Source organism: Cygnus olor, chromosome 2 (genome assembly GCF_009769625.2).
Source record: "Cygnus olor isolate bCygOlo1 chromosome 2, bCygOlo1.pri.v2, whole genome shotgun sequence".
Classification (NCBI taxonomy): Eukaryota; Metazoa; Chordata; class Aves; order Anseriformes; family Anatidae; genus Cygnus; species Cygnus olor.
This window is the reverse complement of record NC_049170.1, coordinates 106,021,288-106,041,086: the sequence shown is the minus strand read 5'-3', so window position 1 is coordinate 106,041,086 and position 19,799 is coordinate 106,021,288. Positions and strand designations below refer to the sequence as shown.

The window sequence follows — 19,799 nt, the reverse complement described above, 5'->3', positions numbered from 1 at the left end:
TTTCAAACTGGTCTTAGAAAGAAATAAAATTACAAATTATTAGGGCACTAGCATTTCTTTGGAAACTGCAGGCAGATGTGCTTTCAGAGAGATGGGTGACAACCTTTCAGAACTCATAAGTCTCCTAAGACCTGGCAGCTATTTAGAGTCCTTCCCCTCAGGTGCCAGATTTTTAGGTGAAGATCAGAGAAAGGCAAGCATTTATTTATTTATTTTTTAATTATTATTCAAATGAAGTTAGTTAAACAGAATTCTCCTACAAAACGATGATACAGAAAAAGTTTTCACATACTGCTGCCAAGATATGAGAATCTTAATGACAAGTAGGAGCTAGCATACTTAAACTTAAGCATCAGTCTTGTTTTTAACAGAAACTTATGCTATGTTTTATTGTAACAAAAACTTTATGCATGGTAAATTTGAGAAAAAAAAAAGAAAAAAGGCAGCTTGCCTTCTCTTTGTGAGAAAGTAAGCAAGAAAGTAGTTATTTTCTGTTTTATATGATTAATATGGCTACTTATTGACTTCAGAAAGACTGTGTCATCTGTAGGGTTTGCTGAGATGCCCCAGGCAGTATACACAGTATGCATTCATGCAACATGGAGAAGGGAAATCCCTTTTTGTCCAGTCAACGGAGATCCAAACACACTGGTGTACAGCTGCAAGCTACTCTATTAAGGGAAAACAGCAAAACATTATTCGAGTGGGGAACAGATTCTTCTGCTTACCATTTGTAGAAGAATAAATACAAGATTGAGCATTTCAACTTCAACACCAGATTACTCTTTACTGGGCTTTGCCTAGTTTAAGTTCCAAGAGAGACATATGTTTCTGGTATGATGACCTTGCGGTTAAGTTTGGCTGCAAGAAGTTCTTGCACTTGAGGAATGCTGAATTCTGAATTTTCCTCTGATGCTAAACAGCTCTCTGCCAGCTTTGGTCCTCTTTCAACTTCATTTACTTTTGTCAACTAATATGTCACAGGTTAGAAGTTTCATGGAAAAAATAATATGAGAGCAATATTTTCATTCATAAGTAAGACTTCTGCCCAAATAGCATGTCACCTTTTTTAATACTAACATGCTATATAGTCGCCAGCAGAAAAATATAGTGAGCCGAGTTCATATGGTGAATAAGCTGCTTCAGATCACAGACTGGGAAAACAGAAGAGGACATAAAATGAGAAGCTGAACATATATATGCATGATACTGCATAACTTCCTCTCTAAATTTGAGGTTATAGATACATTTGATCAGCTAAAATAAATAATTCTGTAAACTTGCCCATGCACTTTTTCTCCCTTTTCTTTTTGCACTGTTAATGAAACAAATTTATGGCTTACCTTTCAAAACCAATCTGCCGTAATGTTTTCTCCCATGTTGAACCTATACAAAGAGGAGAAAAAACAAACACCCTCAGTAAAGAGCCTTTACTGTATGAACTCTCTTACTCTTCTGTTTTCCTTGTGCAGCTGGAATCTGTATAGTAAGGTGATTTTTCCACCCCGAGAGAAGTACTTGTAAATAACATCTGTTTTCCCCAGAGTGAAGAAGTGTTAAGAGAGGCTACCACCGGGTGACATAACTACGTGTGGGGGGGTGTCAGCCTATATCACTCCTTTACATTGCAAAGCAGCCGGTGATTGCTACAGTTCACTGCGATTCCAGGGGTGGTCTCCTCTCCTCGGAGCAGTGGGATCTGTACATGACTCCTGAAAGCGCTGAGCTGGCATCTCACATCATGCACTCTTCACATTTCAGCTTTTCATTTTACTATAGTGTTCGCCTGATTCTTGCTGAAAGTTTTACAACTCCTTCTGAAATCCAGCCCTTTTATTTTTTAAGCAAAAGCATGAAGATGTATTTCTGCCTTATTGTTTAACTCTTCATAGACACAAAAATGGCTGCAATGGACTCACTCACTCTGTCTACTAAACGATTGAGGACACATCCTCACCAACTGTTCAAATGGGCAGATCCATTAGAAGAATTGCCTTCAGTAGTTCTCATGCACTTGATACAACTTTTACCCAGATTTTCTCAAAAATACACAAGCGCCCCAACCATTAGCTTATCAGTTTTTAGCTCCTGCTAATTTTTTGCTTATTTCCAGGGTCATTATACATACAGGCTACAAACATCATAAATATCTCAAGTTATGCAGGTCTGCAAGGCAAATATACAGGAGGACATGAAACTGGGTCATAGTTTTCTCACTGCCTTTTTACACTCCTGTGGGACGTTACAGACTGTATGTAATGAAAGCAACTACAATTCTTTTTGAATGCTTCATCATACTTAAACTGAAATCAGAGAACTGACAATAACTCTTGCTGTTGATGGAGCCACCTGAAGGGGAACACAAATTAGGAATGAACAGATTCTCTGTGAGTGACGTTCAGTAGCACCAGACAAAGTCATAGAAAAGCAGCACTGTTGCGCAGAAGTACTGAGAAAGAGAGGAAAGACATGAAGGAAACATCTTTGATTTATATCTGGAGAATTTCAGCATTAAATACATATGGTACAGTGAGTGCCCCTGCAATGACTGTAACAAAATCACAGATTATATTGTTTCTGCTGACAAAGTCCCACTCATCAAATTAGTATGGGAAAAGTGGGATAAAATATTATCATTCAGAAAAACAAAACAAAACATAATAATAATAATAATAATAATAATAATAAACCTCTGTAGACTGTAGATATCTCTCTTACCATCGTTACCTTCTCATTCAATTAAAGGCATCAGCTCAGAAATCAATGGCCTTCTCTTTGTAGTATGGCATTTATCGCTAATCTGCCATGTTACGTATTTGAATAGGTCCTAGTAGATACTCTCCATCTTTGAATCCAGGACACTTACTGCAGATCCAGATAAGAATCTAAAGACTCAACTTTTAAGAAGTTTGGGGTTGTTTGGTTTTTGGTTGTGGTGGTGTTTTTTCGTTTTTTAATCCTATCATCAGAACTATTTCTACTCAATTTATTAAACTTCCCAGGTTAGCCCATGAAGACTGTGATAAATCTCTTAAGTAATGATACATTTTTTCTATACAATTTTACCTAGTACCTGTCTCATTGGAAAATCAGATTGTACAAATAAAAACTGAAGTTAATAAACCCCCAAAAGTTAATTTCCTTATAATTCTGTGTTGTGCTGGGCTCTCTTGCCCAGTTCCTAATTGGATAGCCAAAGATGATGTTAACCTGGGCACACAGAAAATAAATTCCTTGTATTAATCTCTGTTTTTTAGAAAGAGGAAAAGAAAGTACGCTGAAGTATACACTCCTAAAATCAACCAAAATTTGACATTTAACTTTAAACAAGAAGGATTTGGGTTGGCTAAGGGGTAGACTCACAGCTGGTTCCAAACTTGGTAAGGAAGAATCTTCATTATATGTTTCTGAAACTGCTTCTTCATTCACCTTCTCACTGCCAGTCACTTCAAACTTCAGTCACAGGCACATTTTCAAGGAAAGGCTCTAAAAACCTTTTCTAATGAAAATGTAGAGCAGTGGAGCTTCTCTGTTCGGGACTGTTATGTCTACAGCCAGTAATTAATGTAAGAACAGTTTTATTTGTCCCCATTCAGTCCAAAGCAGGCAGGAATTTCAGGCCCATATCCAGCAGAGTACACAGAGATAAAAGGCTTCAAAACTGAGGTGGAGAAAGCTCTACCTTGACATTATGGAAAAAAAAAAAAAAAAAAAAAAAAAAAAAGCCAAGTTCTATTCTGGAATAACTGAAGAGTGTATATGGTTTGGTCCGTACTAGGAGTTCCTACTGTGGCACCTGTATTTGCATGAGGTGAGGCAAGACTTCTGCCTGCACAACTACTCAAATATAATATTTTTCACCATACTATGCTCAAATTTTGTGAAAAGAAGTCATCTAAAGACACCTTTAAAAGCAGGAAAGCAAACATTCTATCATCACACATTTATTCCAAATATGAAATAAAAAAATTGTGCAGCACAATAAACCACTGACATTTCACTGAGAATAAATTCTCTGAGATACATAAAGATCCCATCCATTAATGTCTCCTGTTATGGATTATCCCCCAAACCCAACATCTTCTGCAACCCCTGGAGTACATTGGGCGTCATGTAGCACTGAGGTATCAAATCACTGCTAAAAAGTTGACTGTGCCACTCCACAGTAAGTGCAGAGCAGACAAGAGCAATTCTCCATACAGTTCGTGCAATCCTACTGGCTCTGAAAAAAATATTCAACAGTTTTTGAAGTTTGAAGATTTGAAGACTGTTGAAGAAAAGATATTTCAACAGTACTTGTTAAAGTACAGACTAGTACTGGCATCTTTAGTCAGTGTTTCTGTTCTTTCCACTGTTTTGTATACTAGTTATATGAATTTTTCACCCCATGGTTGGCTACACTTCAGCTGTATGATATATAGAGCGTTCTACAGCAGAGAGAGAGACAGAGAAAAAGAGAGAAAAATAGCAAAAGAGAAAAGGGAATTGGGTCTCCACTGGTTTGAAATCATCTTTTGGCTGCAGCTGGCTAGCAGAACGGTCTTTGAAATGCATGTGACTCCTCTGAAGCAAAGCCTGCCAAGAACACAACTAACATTTCATATTAAAAAAATATACATCTTTTTTATGGAGTCCTATTTTAAAATGTTTATGATCTAAACACTCTGTTTTAAGACTTGCCAATTTCATTCTCAATAGTATCAACTTCTACACTGCACTAACAGCCAAAAGTAAATACCCTGAGGTAACAGCAGCACTAAGAAGAATAATGCTATTAAACGTCTAGAAAACTTATTATTTGATTTAAACCTTACCCGGCGCTTCCAAAACATTAAACAAGATTTAAGTCACGTAACTTTCATTAAAATCAAAACAGGAGTTTTTCATGAATTAAAGACTTGATCTTGCTCCCAAAGAAATCAGTATGATTTTGGCTGTTCGGTTCAGTCTTTCTCTGCTGGGACTGTGGAAAACATTCACCTGTCAACTTTCTGCATCTACACTACCGCAGCCACACTTTGGTTGCTAAATTAATTTGGCTTCTCTTTTCTTTCTGTTTTTTACCACCATGTCAAAAATACCAAAACTGTTTATAGGAATACCTTAATTTGGTATCCATGTAATTAAGCTTTTGTTCCAAATATTTGCTCCAGAGTGCCTGACCATTCCCATCTGTTCCAAAGATTCTGTTTCACATTAACAGCGCTAGCTTTAAAATTCTTCAAAAAGATGAAGCATAATGTACTTCAGGAATTACTTTTCACATTTAATAGGAACAATGGTAAAATGCACATCATGTTCACATATGCACTCAATGAAATCCTAGCCTAAGAATGAGCATATAAGAACATGAGACTTAATAAGATAAAATGAGAAATATCTTTGTGAAATGAAGTGTTGTCTTCTTTGACAAGTAGGTTTTCATTTACATGGCAGTTTCCATGTTTGGTTTGGTTTGGTTACAGCTACCTTATGAACTTAATGATAAGACTCATAATCCAGTGCTAGGCTACTCACCTTTGCAAATCAGGAAGTTGCCTAGCTGCTGAAGTGCAATAGTGGGCTTAGAAAGAGCACAGAGTAATATATTAGATAAGTGATCAGACATTCATGGAGGCGGTACAGCTGTTCTCTTTGAGCCATAACATGCTGTATCTGACAGTATAGCAGAGATCTGTAGCTCTTCAGGGAGAAGGCTGGCATGCACTGTAAACGCCTGTCTCCTATACCATCCCTATGAAGGTCTGACTGCATGCAGTGATTAGCTGTGGCCCCACCACCTTCTCAATTCATCTGATTAGTAGGTTTCTAACACTAAGAATAATAATTCTTGCGTTCTTTTTACACTGTGATCTGACATAAAGACCAGACGTAAAATTACAACTTAATTGAACCAAAAAAACAGTTTGACGTTTTGCAATAAGCATTAAGTGAGCCTGTCAGAATTCAAGAAAACAATGAAAATAGTATGAAGAGCTTCAATGATTGGAATAGATTAACAATATATATATACCCAGGCTCTCTGAAGGAACTACCAAGGTACCAGACATAGCGCAGTAACACTTAGCTCATGAGAGTTATATGCAGGTGTGACCTACATAACCCTGATACGTTGGAAACAGGTAGGCATTCTTGGAGCAGTAACTGCATTGGTCTTTTTTCTAATGCTGTGATGGAAGAGTTTCAGAGGAACTGCTGATTTTGTACAGTTTAGACTATTCCTACCAATTTCAGAATTTTGATGTAAAGCCCGGGACACTTAGTTGTCTTCTACAAACCAGAAAACAAACAAACAAACAAACAAACAAACAAAAATCCCTTTGCATTTTCAAGAGATACGAAACAATGATAGAGAATACTCCAGAAATGGAAAGATATACTTTGTGCAAGCCTTCTGTTGCAGGTGCCACTCAACTCTTTCTCAAACAACTTAGCAGAGAACAGTACACAAGTCCACTAAGGATAGCCCATCTGGACTAGTCAGGGACCCGAGTATCTGAACCCACACTTAAAATGTCTCAACAAATTGGAAGAGCAAACTGGTTTGTCCTGCTAGAGCTTCTTTCACTAGAGACATTTAAACCACTTGAAGTTTCACAATTTCTCTTCAGTGGACTGGGCAATGCTGCTCTGCTGTATTTTCTCCTTCGTCACCTTAGTACTTTCTGACTTGTTACTAACCACTACTGCTAAGTAGCTGCAATGCACACAACTGCAACTGATAAAAACTGCTGTGTTGGGAACATGAGGTTTTCAGCAACTTCATATATTATTAAGCGTTTTTGCAGTCGCTTACTCCAAATTGTCAAACTTCTATCTTCTCTCAAACAAAAATGTTTTAGATTGTCTTCTCAAATATCCACTTTTTTATAATTATTATTATTTTCAACCAATATAGAACCACTGGTTTTATGAAACAGACTGGCAGTTTTGAATACAGAAATTCATGTGGCAGAGGGAAGAACTTTTTCTTAGTTTTTCCATAGTACCATAAACAAATTATGCACTTACTTATCCAATAGCTAGTTACATACACTGTGCCTCTTACAAAAATGATAATTTCTCTCCTGAAGTGGTATCAGACAATGCTATCCTAACACTTAGCAATTCTTTGTACATTTTAAGAAACAAATCTCTCCTATACTTCCTCTTCCTTTGATTGAAACTACCTAGGCTGCATCCTGCACTCATCACTCTGGTGTCCATCACAGTGTATAATTTGGGATAATAACATGACATTCTTTTAAACTGAAATCTCTTAATAAGGGCTGTTACTACTCTGCTGCGTCCATGCTGGTGTTTTAATTGAGATCAGGAGAGCATGTCTTGAGTAAATCCCATAGCCATTCCTGCTTAGCATGCTCTGGTTTGCATGACAGGATTCCTTTCACATGACACTAAACGACACCCCAAGGACACAACTTCTGTTTTTCAATGCTTAATGGGCACATGACCAGACCAGAGCTAATCCATCACAAACCCCATTCAAAACACATACACTGGGGTGGTCAGGGCCACTGCAGTAACTGCTTCACTCCTACCACACCAGTGCTGCTTGCTAGATGGGGCTCACACCACCACTCCCAGCCCCAGCCCTGGAGTGCTCCAGAAAGGCTTTCCAATCAGGGTCACCTCGGGGAAGGAAGGGGCAGGTCAAAGTGCTCACCCTTAGGCTTGTTTTTCTGGGCTGTATCCCATCTGCTACAGCAAAGAGAAGGTTTTCTCCTGGCCTGACATACACACAGGCTCCTGGATGCTCCGTGCAGCCAGACTCCCCACAAAACCCCAGGGAGCCACTTCCAGGAGGCAAAAGGGCAGAATATTTCATTTGGAGAATAACTCAAAGAGAAGGAATATGAAAAAATCTGACCTATTATGATGTGTACTGAATAGACTAAAACCACCAGTAAAATAGAAGTGGAGGGCCAGTAGACTAGGATGCTGGCTAGATGATGAAAGTGATTACTGAATACATACCAAGCAAGAGGTCATGTTAAGAGCAAAGACCGGACGCTGCAAGTTTTTACTTGCCTTCCACTCATACCAGCTTTCAACAGATTTTTGACTGAACAGAGAGTACAAATTTGATCCCTAAGCGATAATGTCATGGGAAAGATTTATTGTGCATTTTTTCCTGTGAGGCAAATATCAAATTATTATCATGAGATACAAAAATGGCTTTCCTATTAAAAAAGAAATCTTGACTCATTCCATGTTAACAGGAAAAATAATAATCATCAAAATTAGTTCTCTTCTAAGGAGATTTTAATGAGTGGGAATTTCTACTACAAAAATGAGCAGACTAGGAACATGCAGCAAAGTGCAGTAGGACCGACACTATGATTATATGCATATATGGAGATGCATATTGCTTTAAAATGAGTATTAAGAAGACAACAGTTATGGTAAAGTGATTAATGGCTGTATCTGCCAGTCTCACCTTCCAGTCTGCAGCTTTCCTGGAGCTCTGGGAGCCCAGAAGTTTCAGAAAAGCTCCTATAGATAAACAGGGACCCTAAAGAGCAGTTGCTCCACTGGCCTAGCCTGTATTGTCTTCTGTTAATCTTGATTAGTACCAGAATTGGGGATCAGGATGAGGATTATTTTTAATATTGATCATTTAACTTAAGGTAGATAACCTGATGTGAAATACTTCCTAGCCCACCTGGGATATATGGGATTCAGCATCTCTGGGCCATCTCTATGCCAAAAAGAGGCAGAGCCAGATCCAGCTCATTTTGTGTGACAGTAGGACCAGTGCCTCTGAGCTTGATCCACAGAAATAAACGGAAAAAATTGCATTGAGCTTGTGGGCTTTGATAGTTTGGCTGAAAAAGAAATAAATAGCAGTAAGGAATAGCAAAAAATTAAAAAAAAAATCAATAATGTAAACAACAGGTATTCTACACCATTAATGAACTACTGATTAATAAACAAAAAGGTGCAATGTTAAGCAGATAAACATTTCAGGAGAACAGGAGCAGAGGAAATAAAAGTTTCTTTCATCCATTAAATACATGGAACACGGCTTATTTTAAATGTGAAGTTTATGCATTTTTATATGAGAATCTCATGCCGTATTTTGTAAGTGAAGATGATTTGGTAATTAAACAGCACAGGAAGAAATAATAAATTTGAAAAATAAAATTTGTGAAAGTACCATCTATATTTGTTCTTCTGTGTCAGATTTGTTTAAAATGAACCCCAGGTAATAATGTCTTGAATTGGCTTAATGTCTTGACATTTTTAAAACAGATTTTTCACAAGGATTTTTTATAACAGTAATGACTTCTTTTGTCTTTCTAGATATACTATATCGAAAAAACTTACAGGAAATCTTCCCCTACAACACATGCACACACTTAAACCCACTCTTATTTTAACCTCTTTTCATTTCAAACTTGTTTCTTGAAGAAGGCAGCAAAACAGCAAAACCCACAACGCTAGAAAATCTTTGGGGAAATTGTTTCAGATGAATCCTGATATACCTAGTTAACTGAAAGCTTTTTTGTTTGTTTAAACTATTATTATCTCTTATTTATCTATTTGTTTGCTTTAATGGTTGGCTGGTGTTTTTTTTTTTTTAACCAAATTTCCAAGAGTACAAAAAAATCTGGATTAATTCTGGTAGCTTTTAATTTTCTTAAATAGACCTACCTGCTCCCCATTCCCTATGAAAGTGGATCATTGGGAAAAGAAAAAAAAATTAAAAAAAAAAAATGAGAAAAAGGGTTTTACACAGTGTAAAGCAGAACCTTGCAGGTTACCACAGACTCACTCTCACACTGCAGGAGTAAGGTGGGAAAGAATCAGATGGCCCACAGATATAACCTACCTCTTATTCTTTTTTTTTTTTTTTTTTTTTTTTAAAGCATAAAAGGGTGTCAGAGCTCCAAGGAGCAAGGAGCAGCCTCAAAGGGAGGTGAGATTTTCCTGCAATTGCGACTGGGGACATCAACCTCAACTCAGAGAGGCACTGAGTTTAAGACCATCAAGGTTCTGCTCCAGATCTTCTGTAAGGAGGCCAAATAATATCTAAATGGGCCTTTTTTCAAACATGAAGACTGACTTTGCTTTGATTTTCAAAGTAAAAGCAAAAGAACTTAAAGAAAACTTGTAGTAAGTTTTATTTTTCATAAACCTGGAGAAAATGAGATTTTTCTCCATTTTTTTTGGCAGAGAAATTCTCTCCTCTCTCACCCCAACCAACACTGCTCTGTCTGCTAAATAGTATCTTAGAGGCAAAGCTTTCACTTCAGAGAGTAATTGACGGGCATCCTTCCAATTTCTAGAGCTACCCTCTGCTTAGTTTTATTGTAACATAATATACTGTTATGAATAATAATGTCGACCTAGTTTCCTGCAGTGATGAATGTGCGCAGTGTGCCAGCACAAGGAATTTGCTTTTCATTGTCTCTTTTTCTCTTTTTGTCTCATCAGAAGAAGGAGGAGTTGACAATTTTCTTGCTGAACTCTGCAGCTTAAGTATAGGGAAAGGGGGAGCAAATATAAAAAGCATGTCTTCAACAGCACATCCATACTCAAGAAATTACGGACATGAGAAATAAGGATCAGAAACCAGGAAATCTTGCACAGGAACAAGAGGAACATTAAGATGACTGAAAAACAGCATTCCAGTGGTAGTATCTTTGACTCCACTAACATATTGTAATGCGTGCCTTTTCTCTGAAATTGCTTTTTTTTTTTTTAAAATATATATTTTTCTGAAGATAATAAGGAACCATTTCATGCATGTTACTTCCCCTGCAGACCAAGAAAACACTTGCACAGTGTGACAAAGGCAGCACGTCGTTGGTAGGCCTGGCAACTTGCCCATATTAAAATTATTCATACCAAAAAAAAAAGTTTCAGTGGCTATAATGACAGTAGGTACAAAGAGATGAAGTGACATAGGAAGGATGATATCTAGAATCGAGCTTTAGAAAACTGGTTTGAGATGTGTACATCCTCAGCACACCATCTTCTGCGGAAAAAGAAAACAGCACCTTCTAACTCTCTCACTGTTTGAATGTCACTGAGTGAAGACCACAGTGGCTGCACAAGGCAGCAAGACCTTTGGGGCATGAAATCTGACCCACTCCCAAAGATTTCTTCATAAGAGATATCTGGATCCTGAAGGAAGAGTTTCTCTGTGCACTAGTGTGAAGCAGGCACACAAAATACTATCAACACATGTTATTTCTCCTCTCAGGCAAATATAAAGTTGCCTTATCTAGCTCAGTTAATAAGTACAAAAACACATACACTGAATAAAGAGTTTCTTTTGTTTTTATTTTCATCTTTTCAGAGACTGATTCTGTGATTTCACTCAAACGTACTCAAAGCTCTAGTCTGTGAGAACAGAAAGGACAAAGCTCTCCTGGCCTTTCCTCTCAGTCCTCTCAGTCAACAGACAGCTGATTGCGTAGCTACTAAGCTGCTAAGGAAAAACAGAACAGGTAAAATACTTAAGAAAAAAACAGGAAGTGATGGGGTGCTAGTCACAGACTCAGCCCAATCCCTCGCTACACAGGGGTTTCTAAAGCACTGATCCTGCTCCCTTAGCAAAGAGCTCACGGACAAGGGGCTGGCAAGGAGGAGTGTGGGCAGCACTGTGGCCCGAAAAGGGCACGAGGGAGATGCAACAACAGAAGAGAGACCCCACACTGGCTCCCACCTCTTCCTCCCAGCTCACAAGCACACAAACTTGAGAAGCCCCTGTGAAGCCAGGAGAAACCAGTATCATGTGTTGTGCCCCCTACAACTTGTTCCACTGCCCCAGTCACAGGTAACCATCGCTCATCTCTTCTCTGCTCACGCCCTGTAAAATAACCAAGGTCAAGCAACTGGACATGCCTAGACAGATTTCACTGAGAAGCAATGCTATGTGATTGCGTTCAGTTTGGTCTATAACAGAATGCAGGATCGCATCCTGTGTATTAGCTGATCATTTCCCAACGCTTAATTAGTTTTCATTAGGATGCCACAAATAGTATGTGCACTATCCACAAATTAAAGAAATCGCCGTGTTGCCTAATAATTTCGATTTTTATTTAAAAGTAGTCTGTGTTTTCTGTCTTGCATGCTTCAAATAGTTTACAAATAGTTTGATCTTTCTAGAGTCACATGCTTAATTAGGAGCAATTTCTCTCTACTCTGCCTAGATCTAAGCCTTTCCACATAACATCAGTAAAAGCACTGAAATGTATGCCATTCTCATAAGTTAATAGATGACAAGAGTACTCTCACACTTACTTAAAGTGTGGTTAATTAGTCCTCACAGGAATGTTTTTTAATTAAGTGCTTCATTAGGGCATTAAGGTAGTCATACTTTTTTAGTAAATACTAATGAGAATGATGAACAGTAATAATTTCCTACTCAGCAGGAACTTTCATGTTACAGAAATCATGCGCAATTTAGACTTTTGACTGTTAAATGCATTTTTAAATCAGGTATTTTATTTATTTATATGCTGCTTGATTACCTTTGGAAGTGACCTTATATCAGGTCTAATAGAACAGGGACAAACAGCACTTTGTCATGTTTGTTTCCTCTCAAAGATGTATCGCCAACAATAGCAATGCTTCAAAACTAGTGCCAATTGGCTCGTTTTCCTTGTTCAAGCAGATCTGAAGAACTGAAAGCTCCCACAGCGGGATCAGTGCTTCAGGTGATGGAGCACAGGTGCATTCAATTCTGTTAGAGAAGAAGGGGTTTACAAAACATCTCCACGGGTGTATTAAAAAAGTATTGGGAACATTCTTGTTGTGCTCAAAGTAAGACACACCAAAAATGCTACAGTTCAAGATCTATGACTTGTACAAAGGTTATTGGCCCAATTTTTGAAACCATTTATCTCATCCCAAACATTTCTCTGTATCAGTTTAAAAAAAACTACCTATACTTGAATATATAAATTGGAGCATCTCGGCAACATTTTCTGCAAGGCATAAAGCCTGTCAGAATTTCTCACCTTTGCCAGCTGGAACACATCAAGTATATTTTATGTAGTTGCAAATGGGAACTATTCACAGCAGCTGGGGACACTGTACTCACTACAGGCAGAAAAAGAAGCAAAGAGGTGGGGGAGAGAAAAATCCATTCAGTAGGAAACAGGCTGAAATGGATAAATGAATAAAATTTTGAACAAAGAAGTCATACATAAAGACGTTGATTTATACTGGAAAGATATGTAAATGCCACATTCTGTACTAATTAATCTAAAATTAATTTAACCTTATTTTATCTGGAGTGACTTATTTAAAAACACTTTGTATGAGAAAAAAATCAACTCTTACTCTAAAACCTGTATATCACTCCTTCTAACAACTATTCTGGAAAGGAGATTTAGTTGCAGAAATAATAAAACATTATTTGCATCTCACTATTCCATGTTTCTATTTCATATCAACATTTTGATACATTCCTTTTTTAAAGTCAGTGGATGTAAAGTAATATAACTTCACTGGGGCTCTTACTTCATCCAGCTTTAAAAATGATATTTTTCTACAGTAGATTTCCTGAAGTTTTTACACATTTGACATCATGACTATATCTGCATGTGACAGAAGGACAAAATGACACCTCACTGACCCTGCTGTGGTAGCAGAGGACTCCCATAGGCACAGAGAGATGCAAGAGGCATCCACTTCAACAGGATGCTGTAATGGTTTGTGCTCACAGGTGCTTCTGCTACAGCATTTGCCCTCCAAAATCAGGCTGCAAATCAGATACTGAATCACAGTCAGGATCTCACCCCTTGCTCTTCCTCGGAGAAAACCAAGCTGTAATGCTAGTCACATTTATATGTATGCCTCCACTGGCTGATCAGTGGAGGTTTGCTGACGAAGTGTTCCAGACTGCAGGCAGTTTCCATTCCCCTCTACACAGAGGCCCAGCAGGAGGACAAGTGATTTACGGAGGCTGCTCGCCGCTGCCCACACTCTCCCCAGCAGGTACGTGAACCAGCCCCACCACAAAATCAAAGACATCAGTGAAGTGTAGTCCAAAATGCCAGAGCTCATAAATTAAAATATTGACTGTAGCTTTCTGTTATTAATCTCCCTAGTTTTTGTTTGTATTTATTTAATAAGGCACCTCTCCGTGACTCTTGTTTAAAGGTTTACTAGAGATATGCTTATCTAAAAAAAACATACCTTGTTTGCATGCAGTGCAGACTGGTAAGATTTACAGTACTTCAGCACAGGCTTGAGCTGGTTACAGTCATCCCATGATGTATCTGAGCATCAGTTTTTATATAAACTGTCTAAGCTTTGTCCACTGTTAGAGTGTAAATCAAACATGAAAACAACTCCCACAGATATGGTTAACTTGTGTATCCTCATTGACAGAACAGAAAATTTTATCACCAGGCCAAGCACTTAGAAAATCAAAAGCAGAAGAACTAAATAGAGTAAAGTAGATCTGGAACGTGTGATCCCTACAGAGGCTTCAGGAATCTGTCCTCTGACTTGGGCCAACATCCCCAAATCTGCATAGATTAAAAAACAACAGCAATAAAACAAAAACCATCAATTTAATAGTAATTTTAAAAAAATAGTAAAAAATAATAGTAAAAAAATAAAGTAATAGTAAGAAAATAAAGTAATATTAAAAAAAGTAATAGTAAAAAAATAAAAAAAATGCAAATGGACAATAGAGGAATACAATAAAAAAGTGTTTTCCCATTGTAAACTAGACTAGAAGCAATTAGTACTTGGCAGATATCTGAAAGGCTCAGTGAAAGACTTCCTGTCTGCCAGTACATTTTTTTTGAATGTCAGTTTTACTATCCACTGTGTACACCAGAAAAGGCACCAAAAAGCAGAAAACATCACTGCCTAACTTTGGACATCTTAATGGGAACTTTCTCATCTGAACAGACAGGTTTTTTTTTTTTTTTTTTTTCTCCCAGGGATACCTGTTCTAAAAAATGTAGTGAAATCACATCATATCTTCTAGAATTTAAGTGAATCACACTGCTAATAAAACAGAGGGAAGCACTTACTGCTCCTATTATTTGCCAGTTAAAGAAAAATAATGAAATGTTAGTTGCCACCTCTTCAACCCGTAACAAACAAATTGCACTTCTCCTCCTTCCCCACCAGTGCTGCTCAGCACAACCCTAGTATTTCACCCCTAAAGCAGAAGGGAAAATTTGGAGTTTTCATATCCCTGGCTTGAAGTGTTCTTCATGCCAAAAACTCTGAAGAGACAAAAGCGTTGAAGCAAATAAGGCCGATCTTTCAGAGGAAAAACACAGGGAAACCCTGAGAACAATCCACAAATGCCAAGTGATTTCCACACAAAAACCACCACTCTGTTAAGTTTGGATGTGCAGGTAGGAGATGGTGTCTATTTTCTATATCCCTGTTCTCCATCGCCTTCCAAGGTCAAGGATGCTGACTGGGTCACAGTCCCTGCACTACACCAGTCCTGCTGCCCAGTATGCAGTATAGCTGCTGAAGCTGTACTCAAATTGCTCAAGAATTGCTTCTGTCTCAACAGTTAAAGGCTGGCCAATCTAGTTGAAGAGAAAAAAAAAAAAAAAAAACCTTCAAAACTACATATGAACAAAAAGGGAATAAAATAAAAAAGAAGCCCTGCAGGTTATTCATTATTAATCCCACTTATTTTCTCATATGGTATTAGTTACACGTTACTTGAGATTTTAGAGCAATTTCTAGCTTTAAGCAAATATCTGCTCAAGTCAAAATTAAACATTAATTCAGGAGAGAGATTTTAGACTTCAAGTAGGTTTTTTTCCTATTAGTGCCTCATAACAAAGTAATTGTTGAATTAGTAATACATTTGTCAATCCTAGTAAGTAATTATAGGTAATATATATATAAAACAAATTACTGCTTCATTTTAGAATGTGAGCAGTGAAAGTTTGGCATGAGGTTCTAATTATCTACTGAATATGAGTCATGCCAAAATCGGTGAGACAAATCATACCTTAACTCCTAATGCTAATGTGACCCTGCTGAATATGGCTTCCCTGCATTATGGCACCAATCCTGAGAGCAGAGCACACAGCGGGATTTGTACAGGTGCAGCAGCTGGCCCGCGTTCCCAAAAAGTTAAAGAGTGAGGGTGTGAACTGCAAAATGAGAACAACTACAACAATCCAGCTTAAGCGATTTAGCTCTGGGGGCCAAACCTCTAACAGGAATAACTAATGGCTTCTTTTCCACAAAACGGTGAACAAATAAATATGCATGCTATGCCAAAAATAACGCCTAGTATTCCAAACTTATCTGAAGAGAGATAAAAACATGGGCAAAAATGAGCAACTTTTGACTGACAGGTTTTCATACACGAAGTAATGACCCTGAAAGATGCTAGAGAGCCCTAACTCCTAACAGCTCTCTGTAAGCAGTGAGAAGGACTGACACAGAAGATTTTTAGAAAACCTGTTAAATAATTCAGGGATTTCTCCCTACTGCACAGCTGTTCTTCAGCAGTTTTCATGGAGTGATGTGGGTGGTGTGGGACTACAGTCTGAATGAGTTCTTAACTTTGAAAGGTGATCAGAACTTTCTATTACTTTGTATGCTGAAAAGCAAGCATTAAAGCATGTCAGAAAGCAATCTGACACAAATCTGACACCTGAATTTTACAGGAAACAGAGAAGAATTAAATGTATAATAAGGAAAATTAAGGGGCATATTATATATTTCCAACACACATATCAAAGGGAAACCAAGAAACAAATTTTGCATTTTGATTTATGCACAAGTTCACCAGGCATCTAAATGACTTGTCTTAAGATATCTTGCATTTTATGCATTCCTGTGCCAGGAACACAATTCTCTAAACTCACTTTTCTTAATTCAAGGAAGATATCTTTCCCTATGGATTTGCTGGCATCAGGCAACAATCTAAGGGCCAGACAACAGTGGGAACCAGCTGGGCTGGGGGCTGTAAAAACACAAAAGTGCAGAGACAGCGCTTGCCTTAAAAAATCTGCACTCATCTGCAATCCAGACAGGACACAAAAGCTGAAGGAATTGTTTAGATACAACGTATTAGGAAAAGCTAAGAGAAAAGAAGACTCAAGTTTACGTTGAGCTGGGACTCAATAATGAATCATATGTTCAGGAACATGTTTCTGCAGCTTCTTTTTCCTCAGCTGGAAGTTTCTCCTCAGCCAGCTCTTAGGTCACAGAGGGACTTGTCTGCCTCGTTTTCTGTCAGGCCCAAAGAATCCCTACATTTCTCAAATACTCTCCCTCGTTCTCTTCTCTTCAAAATTGGCCTGACAGAAAAATCAAATGTTGGATGACAGCTATGTCCTGGAAGATCTCCTCTGCTTTCATGCAAACCTTGCATAAAGAAAGAAAAATAACAAGCAACAACTTCTTGATTTAGCATATATCACATCTCTCCCTGTCTCCCTCCTATTTTCACCTTTAGCATTGGAAGACACTGAAGAAAAGCTGTTTCACAACAACTTTACAATTCCCAAGTGCCTTGGACCTTGATACATGGAACCTCTGCATGTGCCTAAAATGTAGCAGAACTCCTGGCTGTTGGAAATGTTGTCCTGACATCTTTTGGAGAGAGCTGTTGGCGTGCATTCCTTAAAAAGTGTATTTGCCAAAGCAGTGATATCAGGATTATGAGACTCAAATTACTACTGAAATGGCTATTTACAGTTTCAAGAGATTCTCTCAGTGACAACAGAGAGGGGCCACATGAACGCTAGGTCAAATGCTTACGTGACAAATGGGTTAGCAACAGCACTTGGACTTCTGCAAGAAGGGCTAGTGTTGAGAGGCCTCCTGTGATCTCAGGAAGCAGGAACCAGGAAATGTATTTAGAAATGTAAGCAAAAGCAGAGGTCAGCATGAGGGAAAAACAAAGCGTCCAATTATTGTAACAAGACAGATGTCTGTAGCCAAAGGACCAGGGAGGTCTACGCAGGATACATGTGGTACTGCAAGAGGAAACGCACTGCATAAGAAATCCAAATATAGCAAGTAAAGATATGTTGGACTAACTGAACATTGATGCATCTACTGAATGGCACTTCAGTGGAGGTTGACTTATGCTTGGCATATGGATAAAGCAATTAGCCCATCAAGAAAATCACATTAGATGACAAGAAGTAATAATGCTATAATGTAATACAAAAGGAACTGATTTTACAGATAAAAAAAAAAGAAGCCACAGCCTGATTTCTGCATATTCAGGCTGCTGAGCAATTGGACCCCGCTGTACACTGTCCATCCTGGTACGCTTGTCACTACACTGCCCTACAGTTAAAGAACACGAACGACAAAACACTCTCATAGCAAGATTTGTACCTGATAAAAGCCAAATAAGCTGACAAAGGCTAATTAGTCACCTGACTGAGGGATCAGAAACTGACCCTGGAGAAACCACTACCGTGTCTGATGCATGGTGAGAGGCATCTCATGGGGCTAATTGTGGTTTCTGGCACACTGACAGCCATCAGCAGGTGAACTGTGAAGAAAGTAGCCAGAAAGGAAAGACAGAGAGATCTCCCTGTGATGCTCTTCAATACAAGGGTCTCACTGGATGCCCTGCATAACTAGAAAGAACCAGTTTGTTTAGGAACAAGCAGCATCTCTGCCCACAGCCTATCAGATCTATAGCAGACAACCTCTGCTGATAGATGCACATTCTGTAATGATTATTCAGCACCTTACATGTTTACCTTATTGGCACCTTAGAGCTTGATTTTTTATATATCATATTAAGTCTTTTGCAGGGAAAAAATAAAGTCTTTTTTTTTTTTCCACTGCTGACATAGTATATTTTCTACTTGGAAGAAACATTCAGCAAGAAACAGAATGCGAAAGACTGAAGAGGAGGTCCACATGAAGAGACCTGAGATAGCTCTGACTATTACTGTTCCTCATTTAGGCACCAAAATAAGCAGGGTAAAATAAATAAATAATACAGATTAGAAAGTGGGCTACTGGCTCATAATTAGCATATTTTTGCTATGCTAAAGCATAAATACTCACATGCAGAAAAGTTTCCTCCCAAAGGCTGCCAGGCAAAGTGTGCTAAAGGTTCAATCACTGGCTGACCACAAGATGAAAGAGTTATCAGTGCATGGGTGCTTAAAAATCTTCTTTATCTCCCAGCAACTGGTCAGTCTTAAGCACCAAGGAGTATTAACTCTCCACAGTGAAAGCACACCAATCTTAAATTAAACATGTTCTTCTTCAGTCACCTGGAGGTATCCGCACAGCCATGAAAATGACCTCTTACAAAATCTAATCCCATTTATGTCCTGGGGTAATGACATAAGACCATGCCTGATCCCAGTCCTTGTTTATGATATTTGTGTAAGAGAATCTTAGACCTTTGCTTTTGATATATGCTGAACACCATCTTTGTTACCAGCCTGTTCAAATCTTCTAGTAAGGGCTTAAAAATTGTTTTGATGAGATATTTCTGGTAAGGGCTTCAAAATGTTTTTGATGAGATATTTCATCCTCATCTTTTCCTTTCCACAGAGGATGGAGCAATGAGAAATTCCATACAGTTTCCAAAGATACCAGTAATGAGTTGGTAGCAAGCAAGTTGAATAGTCACAAACTCCAAGAACAAGAACTACAAATCAGATTATCTTGACTGAATGCCAATGTTTAAACAGGAAAGCAGCGTCCAATTCCCAAGAGAGCAACAGCAGAGAGAGACCAGTCACAGAGCTCTCCCAAAATAGCACAGGGCACAGATGGAGCCACGTGAACACTTCTAATATAAGACATCTTTAGCGTGCAACAGATTTAATGAAACTTTGAACAGGAGCATCAAG

General features: G+C 38.2%; 1 protein-coding gene across 1 annotated transcript in view; it reads right to left on the bottom strand.

Moving 5' to 3' along the window:
* PIEZO2 (piezo type mechanosensitive ion channel component 2) overlaps window positions 1-19,799 on the bottom strand; it is a 315,845-nt gene that overhangs the window by 169,917 nt on the left and 126,129 nt on the right. The window contains 1 exon segment of the mRNA XM_040549988.1: window positions 1,344-1,386. Within this exon segment, the coding sequence (XP_040405922.1) occupies window positions 1,344-1,386 (43 nt within the window).